Source organism: Protopterus annectens, chromosome 7.part1 (genome assembly GCF_019279795.1).
Source record: "Protopterus annectens isolate FY-2018-M chromosome 7.part1, PAN1.0, whole genome shotgun sequence".
NCBI classification, from domain to species: domain Eukaryota; kingdom Metazoa; phylum Chordata; order Ceratodontiformes; family Protopteridae; genus Protopterus; species Protopterus annectens.
The window spans coordinates 342365298-342379764 of NC_056740.1; the positions used below are offsets into that span (position 1 = coordinate 342365298).

At 41.5% G+C, this 14467-nt stretch overlaps 1 protein-coding gene across 1 annotated transcript in view; it reads right to left on the reverse strand.

Annotated features, from left to right (window-relative positions):
- The window catches only part of DNAH12 (dynein axonemal heavy chain 12), a 4520724-nt gene that overhangs the window by 769425 nt on the left and 3736832 nt on the right, over positions 1-14467 (reverse strand). The window contains exon 54 of the mRNA XM_044078497.1: positions 9714-9906. Within this exon, the coding sequence (XP_043934432.1) occupies positions 9714-9906 (193 nt within the window). The remainder of the gene's footprint in view (positions 1-9713; positions 9907-14467) is intronic.

The window sequence follows — 14467 nt, forward strand, 5'->3', positions numbered from 1 at the left end:
CCCAACAGATGAGAGTGGTTTGCCCTCCTGTTCACAATGCAACAGGTTCTGTTTACCTTGTTGCACAAACAAGCTGGTGCCATCAAAGGGCACTGATGGATGCCACCTTAATGTATTCTGTGAAATCTGTAAGGCACAACCAGGCTTGTCTTCTCATTACTAAGTCCAAACCCTCTGCACTGGCTGTACCATCCATGGCATTATGGATTAGACGGATGGCTAACAATGATATGGTACTTACAGCTGCCACTTGGTTTTCCAGCTGTGACTACAGTTCCCCAGTTGGCAACTATTTCTGGGTGTCACCTGCTTTCTTTGATATATCCCACTGAAATCTAATCATGTGCATTGTGCAGTTCAGGACTCTGACAGGGAACATGCTGGAAGAATATACTCCCTTCCTAAGCCGATCCATGCTCTTGTTATCCTTGTTTGGTGGATGAATAGCTTAAACATCCTCTGGAATATCTCTCTTAGTAGTTACAGTTACCACTATGGAGTCCACAAGAGGTCACTTATCCAGTAGTGTCTGTCCTTAGGGGTGTACAGCACTCTAGTTTTCTGAGGATGGGTTTTGACAACATGATCTGTTAGCCAGCTTAAAAACATTTTCAACCATAACTAGGGCCAAAGGTATACACACAGAGAAAAAAAATCAACAGGAGTAAAAGAAAAAAAGGCATTAGCAATAGAACAGACATTACTTCATTGTTTACATGTTCAGAATATATAATGCATATTTTGAATAATCTCATTCATTACATTAAAGATTAACTAAAACTCTGTAATGGATAAAGAGTGAGTGTGAGCATGAGTGAATAAACTGGTTACACAGCATGTAGTGAAGAAGGGGAATATAAATATACATTTAAATGTAAACAGTGGAGATGAGCCTATTTAGATACAGGGATAAAAAAGAGGGAAGATTACTCAACAGAGTGAAGGAAAAAGGTTAACAAAAGAAAGCAAACAAATGCAAATGAAAGAGGAAGAGAGGATACTTAGACTGAAGAAAACTGATTATTCAAACAATGTAAACAATACATTATGGTTTAGTGAAATGGAAGAAAATAAAAATAATCACCTGTTCTTCTGAAAGTGGCAACACAGAGAAGAGTTAAGTAGTTATGTAAATTAGTTTTGAGGTGTGCAGCGGATTCAGAATTTCTTTTGTATGATGGGATCTTATTCCATACTGCTGGGACTATTTGTAGACAGCTTCTCTTGTTCAACAGCAAGACTCCAAAGGGAAGTACGTAAATGTAATGGCACCCTGATTGTGGGATTTTCGGCTATGAGTAATGTACTTGATAGCTTACATCTGTACAGAAGGCAAATACTCAGTCTGAGTAGCTTGTAAAACAGGGTGCCTAGCAGAAGAATAATTCAACCTGATATAGTTAGACAATGAAAGGTGGGAAGTATGTACTGTTCCCTGGGGCTAGGCAAGATTATAAATCTACAGACTTTGATGATAATAACTTTGAGAATACTAGTATCAGTGAAGGATATGATAGTAATTAACTGCAGGTCATATTTTATGCTAGGAATGAGTATGTTTTTGGCTACTGATTCTCTACCTTCATAAAAATGAGCAGTCCAGTGAACTTACAGCATATTTCAAGATGTGACAATATTTTGCCTACAATATGGTCATGAGGGAAAGAGGTAGCTCAAGATGGATACTCCATGCACTTAATGTTAGGGACCTGAAGATAAAATGTCCAAGAGAATCTGAAATGCTTCATTCCGTCGAGCTAAGTTTTTGATACAGCACTACTAGATTTGGAACTATGCATTTCCATAACAGTGATGCCATTCCATATTTTGTAAGGTGTTGTGGAAGGCTGAAAGAATGACTGAATAGCTGTTGGTGTTTTTTTGCATTTCTTTGTACACCTTTGACTGCGAAAAAAAAGAAGTTATGTACTTACCATAATGTTCCATCTGTGCTGTCCATTTTCATTCTTCTCATCCATTGGGATTGGATCCAAACCTTGTATCTGATTTGGCCATTACTATAGCTTGTGGCCTTCCTTACCCATAACGCACCAATTTCTAACATACCTCAGATCTTAATTACAAGTCACAGTCCACCAACCACAAATGTAAAAAACAATAGGAGCCAGGAATCCACACCACAACACTTTAATATTAAGTGCTTTTGTTTCTTAACAGAAACTTCAGCAGAATACAGAAATACTTAAACCCCCATCTATATATATCTCCATGGAAAATAACATAATTTCCTGTTCCTTCTAGGTTTTAAAGTAGCATTTCATATTAAAATTGATTCCTGTTACTTACTGCGCTACATACATTAATCCATGTGTTCCAACAATGTACCCCCATATCACTCAAAAAACCATTACACACTTTTTAAAACCATCATAAATCAACATGTGCACCCGCATTTAAAACACTGTATGTATGTAAAGAATAAATATTAAAATTTTATATAAACATTATTGATAAAAATATAAAAAAGGATATAAAAAATGAGACAATGAAAAGATGTAAAGATGAATAGAAACATTATTACATAAAATGTTGCGCTTTTAATCTTAAAATTGAACTAATTGAGATGGCACTATTTAACACAGGGAGCTCAGACGCATTAGTTCTCAGTTGCCATCTCAATTCTTTTAGTTCCAAAAAATCATTAAGGGGACCCCCCCACCCACTGCAGCCTGATCAGTGACTGGGAAATTTAATTTATGTCCCTCATGTGATGCAATATGGATGGCTAAAATGTCATAATTATGCTGATAAAAGTGTGTCCTTAATGTACTGATAGTTTTCCCTATATAAAAGCAGGGACATGAGGTACATGATGCCAAATAAACCTCAGCTTTGCTGCTGCATGTATATTTTTTATTCAAATAAATCTTGCCATAATGTGGGACTGTAACCTCTTTCCCCACTTTGATATCCCTACATTGTAAACAAAATCCACATTTCACCATTCCTTCTCCCTTCCTGTTCACATTCCAGTTTCTCTAAATGATATTCTTCACCTCAGATCTTGATTGCTAGATGACATAAGTAATAAATATCAGAATAATGTTCCTAAGAAATGAAAACCAATATATGGAGCTCCATAAAAGACACTGCGGTGTCTTTGATATATCTTGCTCTTCCAGAAGTCCATGATGACAACGTTTGGAGGTTGGTGGGTATGGACTTGAGGAAGAATGAAAATGGACAACAGAGATGGAATGTTATGGTAAGTACATAACTTCTTTATCTGATGTTGTCAATTTTCTTTCATTCCTCAACCATTAGGACAGACCAGGTACCTAATATCTCAGGTGGACTCTAAGAAAGGATGTTCCTGAGCATGGCTGAACCAAAGGCTGCTCTTCCCCTCGAGACCAGATCCAATTTGTAATGAATAATAAAAGTATGAGGATTTGTCCAAGTAGCAGTTGCACATTTATCATCCATGGAATGATTGGATAAAAATACTGATGAGGTTGCCATAGATCTAGTAGAATGCGCTCTTAGAAGTTTTGGCAATGTAATACTCGATTTATTATAGACATAGGCTATGCAATCAGTAATCCACCTTGGCAATGTTACCTCTGCAACCAATTTGCCTAATTTATTATCTGCAAAATTATACAAATAACTGATCAGATTTTCTAACCTCTTTTGTTCTATGTAAGTATAAATGTAACTGTCTAGGAATATCCAGCAAATGTAACATATAGTCACCTTTGTTTTCAAATTTTGGGAAGAAAACAGACAAGTTAATAGACTGATTCATACTGAATTCTGACACCACATTAAGAAGGAAGGAAAGGCTGGTTCTTAATGTCATGCTATCCTTGTGGAAAATCAAGTAAGGAGGTTTAGAAGATAATGCCGAAGTTCTGAAATTCTCCTAGCAGAGGTAATAGCCACTAAAAATATCATCTTCCAGGTCAGAAGTCTAAGTTCACATTTCACTGCTGGTTCAAAGGAGGAATGGATTAAGGCCTGCAACAGAAGATTCAAATCCCATGGAGGAGTAGGATCTTTATAAGGTGGTTTAAGTAAAATAGTATGTCTTAGGAAGGTCCTGCATATCGTAGCGGAGGCTAGAGAAGAACTGTCAACTCCTACATGAAAGTCAGAGATTGCTGCCAATTAAACTTTAATGGTACAGGAGCTAGCTCCCTCATTAAAAATTTCTGCCAAAAATTCTAAAAAACTTTGTGTATGGGCTGCAAAGTGATCAATATGTTTTTGATGTGCCCAACAAACAAACCTCTTTCATTTAGTCTTTTAGATTTTCCTAGTAGAAGTGCTATGGAAAGACAAAAGTATATGATGAACAGGAGACGAGAGCATAGGTAGTCTGACTATTAATGGAAGTGGAGAAACCATGCTGTCAGCTTGAGGTTTGAGATATCCAGATGAATCATGCCTGTCGGGTGAGACAGTAGGTCTGGAATTGGATCCAGAATCTAAGGATGATAAAGAAGATGAGGCCAAGGGAAGGGGAACCAAATTTGAGGCCAGTAAGGTGAGATGAGGCTGACTTTGCTCTTCAACCTTGCAGCTTTCTGCAGAAACTTGGGAATCAATGGAGTTGGTGGATTAGCACAGAGAAGTTCGGAGGACCAATTGTGGAACAGAACATCCCTCGGTGATTCCCCTGTTGGGGGGATTAGTGCCGAAAAGCTGCTGGCCTCATTAATAAAAAAATTGCTTCCATCACCTTCTTGTTGAGAGACCACTCATAAAGTAGTAGAATAGACCTGCTCAATTTGTCTGCTGTCTCAGTGGACTTCCCCAGAATGTGAGTTGCTATCAGAAAATGGTTGGATGAGATCCCCCAATGCCACACTCTGAGTGCTTCTTGACACAAGGGGTAAGATCTACTTCCTCCTTGTTTGCTGATGTACCAAACTGCTGACATATTGTCTGTTTGAATCACAATTGTCCCCAGAGGTAGAGCATCCTGAAAGGCTTGCAACACTAAAAGCATTGCTCTCACCTCTAGGACATGCAATCTCTATGCAAATTGGCCTCTTCAGTGGACCAAGTGCTTTGAACTGTTTTCTCCAGGAAGTGCCCCCCCATCTCACCCAATCTGGGATGTGTCCATGGTCACTATGGCCTTGCATTGAGGGAGAATGAACGGACGGCCTTGTAAAAGCTGACCTGATCTTATCCACCATCAAAGGTATCCTTTGTCTGTCTGTGTGATTGTTATTTGAACTGACATACACTGATAAAGAATTTACCACTGGGATGCTACCATCCACTGAAGAATTCTCATATGATGGCTTGCCAGGGGGATAGAATTATGGCTGTTGACACTGACCCCAAGGCTTGAAGAATCAAACGAGCTGAAATTTTGGTGCTGTGAACAATTTATGTGACCTGGAATCTCAATGTCTGTATTCTGGTTAGGGGAAGTGAAGCTGTTGCGTATACTGTATTGAAAATTGCCCTTATGAACTCCAGTGTTCGAGATGGTTGCAACTGAGATTTGTTGTAATTTATTGTAATTCCCAAAAGAGAGCAAGTTTGGAGTACCTCGATTCTCACTATTATGAGTAGATGCCTGGTTGGAGCAGTAATGAGCTGGACATCTAAACACAGAAACACTCCAAATCCCTGTAGTCTCAGTGAGCTACAACCACTGCCATATGTTTGATGAACACCCGGGGAGCTGTGGAATTGACTGGCTCCCAGATGGAAGCATAAGAACCTTCTGGACCATATTTTCATTTTTATGCGATAATATGCAAATTGAAGGTCTATCGAGCACATCCAACCATCCTAGGAACGGCAGGATGGCTAGAACTGTGACCATCTGAAACTTTGCATGTTGAATTGACTTGTTCAATTTGCTGAGATTCAAAATTGGTCTCCAGTCCCCTGTTTTCTTTGGCACTAAAAAAAAAATCTTGAGTAAGTTCCAGTTCCTTTAGAGTCTAGTGGGACCTCTTGAATGACTCTTTTTTCTAGCAGCTTTTGTATTTCCAATGCTGCTGCTTTCCTCTGATTGGGTCGAACACTGGAAAACTTTTGTGAGGATGGAGGTGGAAGGGAAAATGGAATGATATAACCTCTGGAAATAATCCTCTGCACCCAGCTGTCTTTTGTGATATCTAGCCAGGCTGTCTGATGCAGGGATAAACGACCCCTGATTGTCTCTAGAGGAGGACAATCAGGCCTCCTTTCAGGAGCATTGATAGGTCCTATCAGAGAATATGTCTCTAGACCCCTGGTTCTGAGGGCCACCTCTGGCATGTGGGCTGTGTCTTCCATTAGTGTTCCCCCTCTGAGTCGGGGGAACCTTCTCTATGTGGATCTTGGAAAGGACCCTTAGATTTTTTTTTAACCACATTTCCTGTTCCCCTCATTGATTCCTAGAGAAGGTCCTTTGAGGAGTTAAAGAACATACTCCTACAGCAGAGAGAGTCTTTCCATCTTTTTTACACCTGGAGAGTGTATCCTTCACCTTGGGGGCCAAATAAGGAAGATCTGTCAAAGGGAGCATTGATGAAAGAGAACTTGAATGGCTCTGCAAAGTCACACAAGCACATCCAGGCATGTATCTTTATTCAGATGTCTGAACCCGTCTCCCCTGAGATACCCCCAGCTGCATGATAAATAAGCCACACAGACAGATGTGAAATGGACTAAAGGGTCACCAACTGTGAGATTACTGAAGCTTGAGTCACGCAGTAGTCCCTGAAAGAGTATCTGACAGTTCCTTTATCAAATCTCTTTACAGCCTAGTGAAATGTGCCAAATAATTCAGCAATATAAGAGCAGAAGTTGCCAAAGCATAAACATGCTTCCCAAATCTGTCCAAATCTCTGGACTCTCTATTAGGGATGGACAGTGGAACGTTGTTCCGCAAGTTCCTTCTTTGTGGCTACTGCCATGACCATGGTATCCACTGGTAGTCCTTTGCTTCAGTATTCTCTTCCTGTCGGGGATGGCAGAATTCGGTCTGGTCTCTTGCGGATAGGTTCAACGGCATTAGGTTCCTTCCATGCCTCATGAGAGATGAAATCAATGAGCTCATCAGCAGGTGGAGTTGCCCACGAGGTAGAAGGGTCAGATCCAAATGCCATCTACAGAGAAGCATTTTATGAATAACAACCACCTCATTGCTTGAGAATCTCCAGAATGTCTCCAAATGAGATGTCTTCAGGTGATGATCGTGGGGATCCTTCCTCTTCATCAAAATCAGTATCGTCTGTGAGAGATTCCTGTGGGGAATCAAGTGCCTCCTTTTGGACATTCTCTTTCAGGGTACTTCCTTGGTGGGATGTTCCACGGAAGTATGGGAACAGATGGTGATACCCTGCTGTGTAGTCTAGAAGGGTTGGACTGGCTGCTGTGGAGTTGAATGTTGAGGCTCATGGGGCAGAGACACATGAGATGTTGAAGGAAGATTCAAGAGGGGAGATACTGTCCATCCTGCTGAAGCAGAGAACACTCTTTCCACTACCTCAAAGGCAGACAGTCCTGGGTGGAAGAAGCTGATGGAGCCTTGAAGCCATGCTTCTGCTCCATCAGCTCTATCTGCCCTGAAGGCAATCTACCCAAGGCAGAGGTCAGACCTGAGCTGTCCAAGGTCAAGGCTCCATGGGGTACAGACGGCTCTGAAAACTTTGGAGTCTATTCCAGCACCTCAATTCTGACTGGGATGCTTCGGCTCCAAGAGTGACTCGGCTCTGAACTTGTTGGTGTCAGGTTGCTCAGAGAAACCCTCAGATCCAAGGATACCACTTTCCTCAGATCCAATCCAGAAGGTCTCAGCAAACTCAGATCCAAGGACTCTGAAATGAAATGTTGAATCAGAGAAGGAGCCATTACTGGAAGGATACAGCTGGCCAAGGCTTCCAGACCCAAGGGCGTAGGAGCTAGGAGAACTCCCATCTGTATTTGCACCAAGAAAAACTTCCTCAACATTCTATCCACATCGGCTTCGATGAGACTCCTGGAAGAATGAGATGAAGCAATAGAAGGTGATTTGGAATGCCGTCGCTCAAGGAAGGGAGTTGGGACCTAAACAGCACTGGGTCTTACACAGGGAGAGTACTGGATCTGAGAAAGTACCTTAGGACCCAAATTACTCCGATCTGAAGACATTTTAGGTGATTCTGTGGAAGGCTTGGAGTCAGATTGCTTCGGATCCAACCTGGACTATGTCTGGAGTCTCCACTGAAGACAGTGTCAAAGAACCCAACTTTTTGGGGGACTTCTTTAAAACATCCTTAGAAGGTATCTTGGGGGGGGGGGTAATCCCCAGACATGGCTTCTGAAAAAGTGGTAGGCAGTAGTCCTTCAAGAATCAATTTGTTTTTACAGTTCGCTATTGCTTAAGCATTAAAACTCTTGCAAACAGTACATTCCACATTAAGATGTTCTGGGCCTAAACAACAGACACAGAGCTCATGAGTGTCAGAACAAGGTAGCTTATGACCACATTTCCTGCACTTTTTAAATCCTTTTTCAGACATGATGGAGAAGCAAAGATAGCAAGACAAAAAAGTTTTTTTTTAAGTTATTTGAAAAGGGTAAGGAGGAATGAAAAACAGAAAAAGAAAGGGGGTCAACAATGGTACAAAGGAATAAACCAACAATGAAAAATGAAGGTTGTGGTGCAGCAGTTGTGTTGTCACCTCACAGCAAGAGGTTCCCTGGTTCAATTCTCAGCTGAGGTACCTTCTGTGTGGAATCTGCATGCCCTCCCTGCATTCATGTGGGCTTCCTCGAGGTTCACCGGTTTCCTCCCACATTACAAAGGCATGTGTTTGGAGCGTATCTCCTCAGGCCTCTGCTGAAAATTGGCTTGATCGACGTTGGATCGGACTTTCAGGGTAAACAAATGTAAAATAAATAAATATATATCAAGAAGTTTTAAATTCTTCAGAAAAATGCCAGCTATGGTATGAAAAAAATACACAAAGTGTATACAGGAGTACAGGAGTAAAAAAAGAGGGAAAAAAGTATTTAAATAGCATTTATCTCTAAATTTATTCAAGAGCAAAGCTGACCACATCTATACATGAAAAGTGGCAAACAAGATCTGAGGTATGTTAGGAACTGGTGAATTACGGGTAAGGAGGAACTCAAGAGTTTCAGTTTGCAATGAGCTATAGTAGTGGCTAAGCCAGATCTGAGGTTCAGATCCAAATCCAATGGTTGAGGAATGAATGAAAATTAACATCAGATCTGAAGAATAATAAGAACAGTATGGGGTTTAATGCAGTACAGTGATTAACAGCAATCTGGAAAATCCTGTCATAAAGGGAGTTTGCAAAGCAGTTTAGGAGACCATGCCAGAGTCTAACAAATCCAACGTTTTGCAAAAGAGGATTACAGTCAACCATAATAAAAATTAGTTAGGTCTTTATGCACACTTGTGCCATTTAGGTCAGTAACATATAAAGGATAGTCAAAGTGCTAAACCATCCCTCACGTCCTCAAAGGATGATATCAGTAGGATGTCCCACCCACCCTCCAGCAGAACCTTGCATACAATATTCTGCTTGTCTGTATCTGTGCTGTACAATACATTTAAGACTGAAGTATAATACAGAAGAGCTTACAGTTATCAAAATATAAATTATTTTAAAATGTTACAACTGAGAACTTTTTTCTAAACCTTAATAGAGTTCACTCCATCAAGAGTTTGGACAATTTCTGACTACCCTGGTGTTACTTTCTTATTAGAACATGGAACTAGAACATACCTTTCCTTGGCAACAACAATTCCAAGAAGCTGATCCTCCAATCCCTCTGGAGTGATCATAAAATTAAGCAAGGACACTTTAGTGGACAGCTCTGGCAGGTAGTGAGGATTTCTTAGCTTTGTAGTTATATAAAACCTAAAATCACTGGAATACTCTATGACAGTTTCACCAAGCCGGATACAGTCCATGCCTCCTGTTCATGAAAGAAAATAAAATGTTATATAAGTGCATCTTTAACTTAAATTATTATATATGTCTCATAATACTGTCACTGTCTTAAAAGAAAATGATGGTAAAAGCATACCTGAGCCAATTAACTTGCCGTATGGCTTCAGCTTTTTTTATTTTATGAAACTATTTTCCCCAGGCAAAACACACTTTCACACAACACTTCATATTTTAGGAGAAAATCAAATAAAAACACTGGCCCATGAGAGTGTAAATAAAAGTAAATGTGTGTGAATGTGAAACTCAGAATGACTGTGGAGCTTTGCTAGTGGAGTTTATATACCATTTTAAGTATTTTCAATTAAATAAAAAAAAGACAAAAGGTAGTTTTATCATGCTACAGATCAAGAGGAATGATTTGAGTTGCTGTAGATGTTAAAAAATTCGGCACTCATATTAAAACAACATGATATTACCTTACATATGACTCTACAAGTTGATAACAATCAGCAAGGGTTAAAAACAGTCATTTTACAAAAAGGCAGACTGGTTGTTTACATCCAAAGCTTTAAAGCCACATATACTCATCAGATAGGAAAAGAAATGCTTGCAACAGTGTCTGAATGTCAAAAGTTGTATGATTATATTTATGAGAAGCACACTGTCACAGAGCTCAACCACAAACCTGTGCAAATCATATTTAGGTAATCTTTACATGCAGTGCCTACACAACAAAGAATGATATTGTTATTAAAGAAATAAAGAAGTTATGTCTTACCATAACGCTCCATCTGTGTTGTAGATCTTCATTCATTCATTATTGACAGAACATTGGTTCCGTCCTCGGAACTGACATGGCCGGTACCAAGCTCATGCCAGCCAAAAACTCTCAGCTAAGTCTTACCCACAATGCCTCTCTCATAGTCTCTTCAGATCAAGTTTGCCCGCCCTTATACTATAAAGAGGTTAATAATAATAATAATAGAAGGAGGCTCTGTCTGAGCAGATACCCTAAGAAATAAGGTAATCCAAAAGTCCACCAGGAGTCCAGGCAGAGGGAAGTAGTGAATGAATGAAGATCTACAACACAGATGGAATGTTATGGTAAGACATAACTTCTTTATCTGATGTTGTACATCTTCATTCATTCCTTACTGACAGGACCGACTCCCCAGCTACTTCTTGTCCTGGGTGGCCCTAAGGAAGGATATTCCTGAGCACCACAGAACCAAAAGATGCTCTCCCCTCGAGGCCAAATCCAATTTGTAATGAGTGATAAAAGTATGAGGACTTGCCCAAGTGGCTGCTGCCCAGATATCGTCCATAGAGGCTCTGGAGTGAAAGGCCACTGAGGCTGCTATCGATCTAGTTGAGTGAGCCTTTATTTTGGAAGGCAAGGCCATATTGCTCTGTTGGTAGATGAAAGTAATGGTGTTTATGAGCCAAGAAGATAAGGTCATTTTGGAAAGAGACTTACCCATCCTGGGTCCTGCAAAGGCTACATACAGTTGGTCCATTTTCCTAAGAAATTTTGTTCTGTCCATGTAAAAACGAAGGTACCTATGAACATCAAGTGTATGTAGAAGGTATTCCCCTTTGTTGGAATGATGGGGAAAGAAAATGGGTAGGTCAACAGATTGGTTGATGTTAAAAACAGAAATGACCTTGAGCAAAAATGAGGGATTAGTACAGAGAGAAACTCTATCCTTGTGAAAAATCAGATACAGTCTCTTGATACTCAAGACCTGCAATTCAGAAACACTTCTTGCTGAGGTAAGGGCTACTAGGAGTAGGGTTTTCCAGGACAAAAATTTTATATCGCATGAATCAGAAGGCTCGAAAGGAGGACTTGTTAATGACTGAAGCAGCAACGTCAAGTCCCATGGCTCAGTAGGGGGCGTGACAGGAGGTTTAATATTTAACATTCCTTTCATGAAGGTTTTGCACAGTCGGTGTGACATAACTGATGACTTGTCGATTCCATTGTGAAAATTTGCAATAGCTGCTATATGTACTGTAATCATCAAAGCTGAAGCTCCGGTATGTAACAGGGCAGTGAGATATTCTAGGATCTTCTGATTCAGTACAGAGAAGGGATCCATATATTGTTCTTTGGCCCATATAGAGAACTTAGTCCACTTACTGAAATAAATTTTCCTGGTGGATGGTTTGTGCAAAGCCAGAAGGATCTCGCGAACAGGGGATGAAATATCAGGTTGGAAGCCATCACCCAATGCCATATTCTCATAGCTTCCTGACATAGGGGGTAAGACCTGGTTCCGCCTTGTTTGTTGATGTACCAGACAACTAACATGTTGTCTGATTGAATTGCAATGGTCCCGGAAGGAAGGGATGTGTAGAATGCTTGCAACACTAAGAGAACTGCCCTCAATTCCAGGACATTTATGTGCAAATTGGCGTCTAGGGGGGACCAAGTGCCTTGGACTGCCCTTCCCTGGAAATGACCCCCCCCCCAACAGGAAAGCTTTAGTGGTCACCGTAGCCTTGTGCTGGTGAAGACAGAATGGTCGACACCAAAAATTTGTTTCTGGCTTCATCCACCATAGCATTTCTTTCTTGCAAAGGTTTGTAAGGCGTATCATGTGGTCGAATGGGTGAGTTAAGATCGACTATTGTGAGGAAAGGAGCCACTATAATAGTCTCATGTACAACCTCGCCAGGGGTTGCTTCCACAGAGCCTAATAGTTGCAGTACAAGGCATGCTCGTACAAATGTCTATAGAAGGAGAACTTGAATCTGATTTCTTATTTTTGAAAGCCTGTGAGGAGGAAAGGAAGCTTGACAGGACATTGTGTCGAAGATCGCTTCAATGAATTCCAGTGTTCTGGCTGGACCCATGTTTGATTTTTCCGTATTGATCATGACACCTAGATGAACAGCAAGGCCTTGAGTGTAAGATAGATGGAGAATGAGAAGGTACCTCGTGGTGGTGGTGAGGAGCCAATCGTGTAAATATGGAAACACCTAGAATCCTTGTAGTCGGAGATGAGCTACTACGATGGACATACATTTGGTAAACACTCTGGGGGCTGTCGAGAGACCAAAGGGCAGTACCCTGAACTGGTAGTGATTGGCTCCCAGCCAAAAGCGAAGAAATCTCGGGAGCATTTGTCCATCTTTATGTGGTAAAATGCATCATGAGGGTCTATAGAGCACATTCAGTTGTCCTTCCCCAGAAAGGGGAGAATGGACTGCACCATGATCATCCGGAATTTTTGAGGTTTGATGAATTTGTTTAGTATGCTGAGATCCAGTATTGGTCTCCAGTCCCCTGACTTTTTTGGCACTAAAAAGAACCTTGAGTAAAATCCAGATGTGACTGGTTGGATGACTCTTTTTCTTAGCAGCTTTTCAATTTCCAAGACTGCAGCATCCCTCTGACTGGGTGGAATGTCAGGGATTCATTTGATGGGTCTGGGATTGAGACTGAATGGGAATGATAGCCTCTGGATATTATTCTCTGCACCCATGAATCCGTTATGAGTTGCCAGGTGTGTTGGTGCAGAGAGACTCATCCCCTGAATGCTTCCAGAGGAAAGCAATTGGGCCACTGCTCAGGAGCGCTGGAAAGGTCAGGCAGAGAATGAATCCCTGGTGCTCTGGTTGCACGGACCCCCTCTGCCCTGAAAGGGAGGTCTTCCGGATGAGTTGCCCCCTCTGCCCCGGGGGGAATGCTCGTCACGAGTGTCATGAAAAGATCCCAGAGACTTCTTGAACCACAATTTTCCTCTCCTCTGTTTCCTGGAGTAGGATCTCTGGGGGGTGGAAAAATGTATGCCCATGGCAGGCAAGGTCTTTCCGTCTTTCTCACTGCGTGACAGTGTGTCTCTTACTTTTGGACCAAAGAGGGAAGATTTGTCAACAGGCGCGTCGACAAAGGAAGATTTGAAAGGGTCCGTGAAGTCACATAAATGCATCCACCAAACATGCCATCTGATGACGATGCCCGATGTAGCTGCATGAGCTGCCCCCTCGGTGGTGTGAGAAATCAAATGCATCAAGGAGTTTGAGATAGATTCTAGGGTAGCCAGCTGTGAGGCAACAGTATCACGCACCTCCTCAGGCAGTATCCCTGCCAAAGAGGCAGACATTTCTGAAATTAAGTCTCTTTGAAGGTGAGTAAAGTGTGCCAGGTAATTCAGCGACCAAATGGCAAAGGTTGCTGAAGCAAAGGTCCTCTTCCCCAGCCTGTCCAAAGCCCGAGACTCCCTGTTCGGGGGATGAACAGTGGAACTATCGTCTGACAGTTCCCTCTTAGTGGCTGCCGCCATGACCATGGAATCTACTAGTAGCTGTTTGGACCAGTTGGGTTGGTCTTCCAGCATGGACAACATTTTATCGGGCCTCCAGAAGACAGGTTCTATGTTTTCCGGAGCCTTCCAGGCACACTGCACGATAAGCCTAATGAGCTCATCTGCAGGTGGGGTCACCCAGGAAGTAGATGGTTGAGCACGGAAAGCCTGCAAAAACACTGATTCCTCCAAAGAAGGGTTGGAGGATTTCCAATCTCCTCTCTGCTTGAGGATCGCGAGAATGTCTCCAAATGAGACATCTTCCGGAGGAGA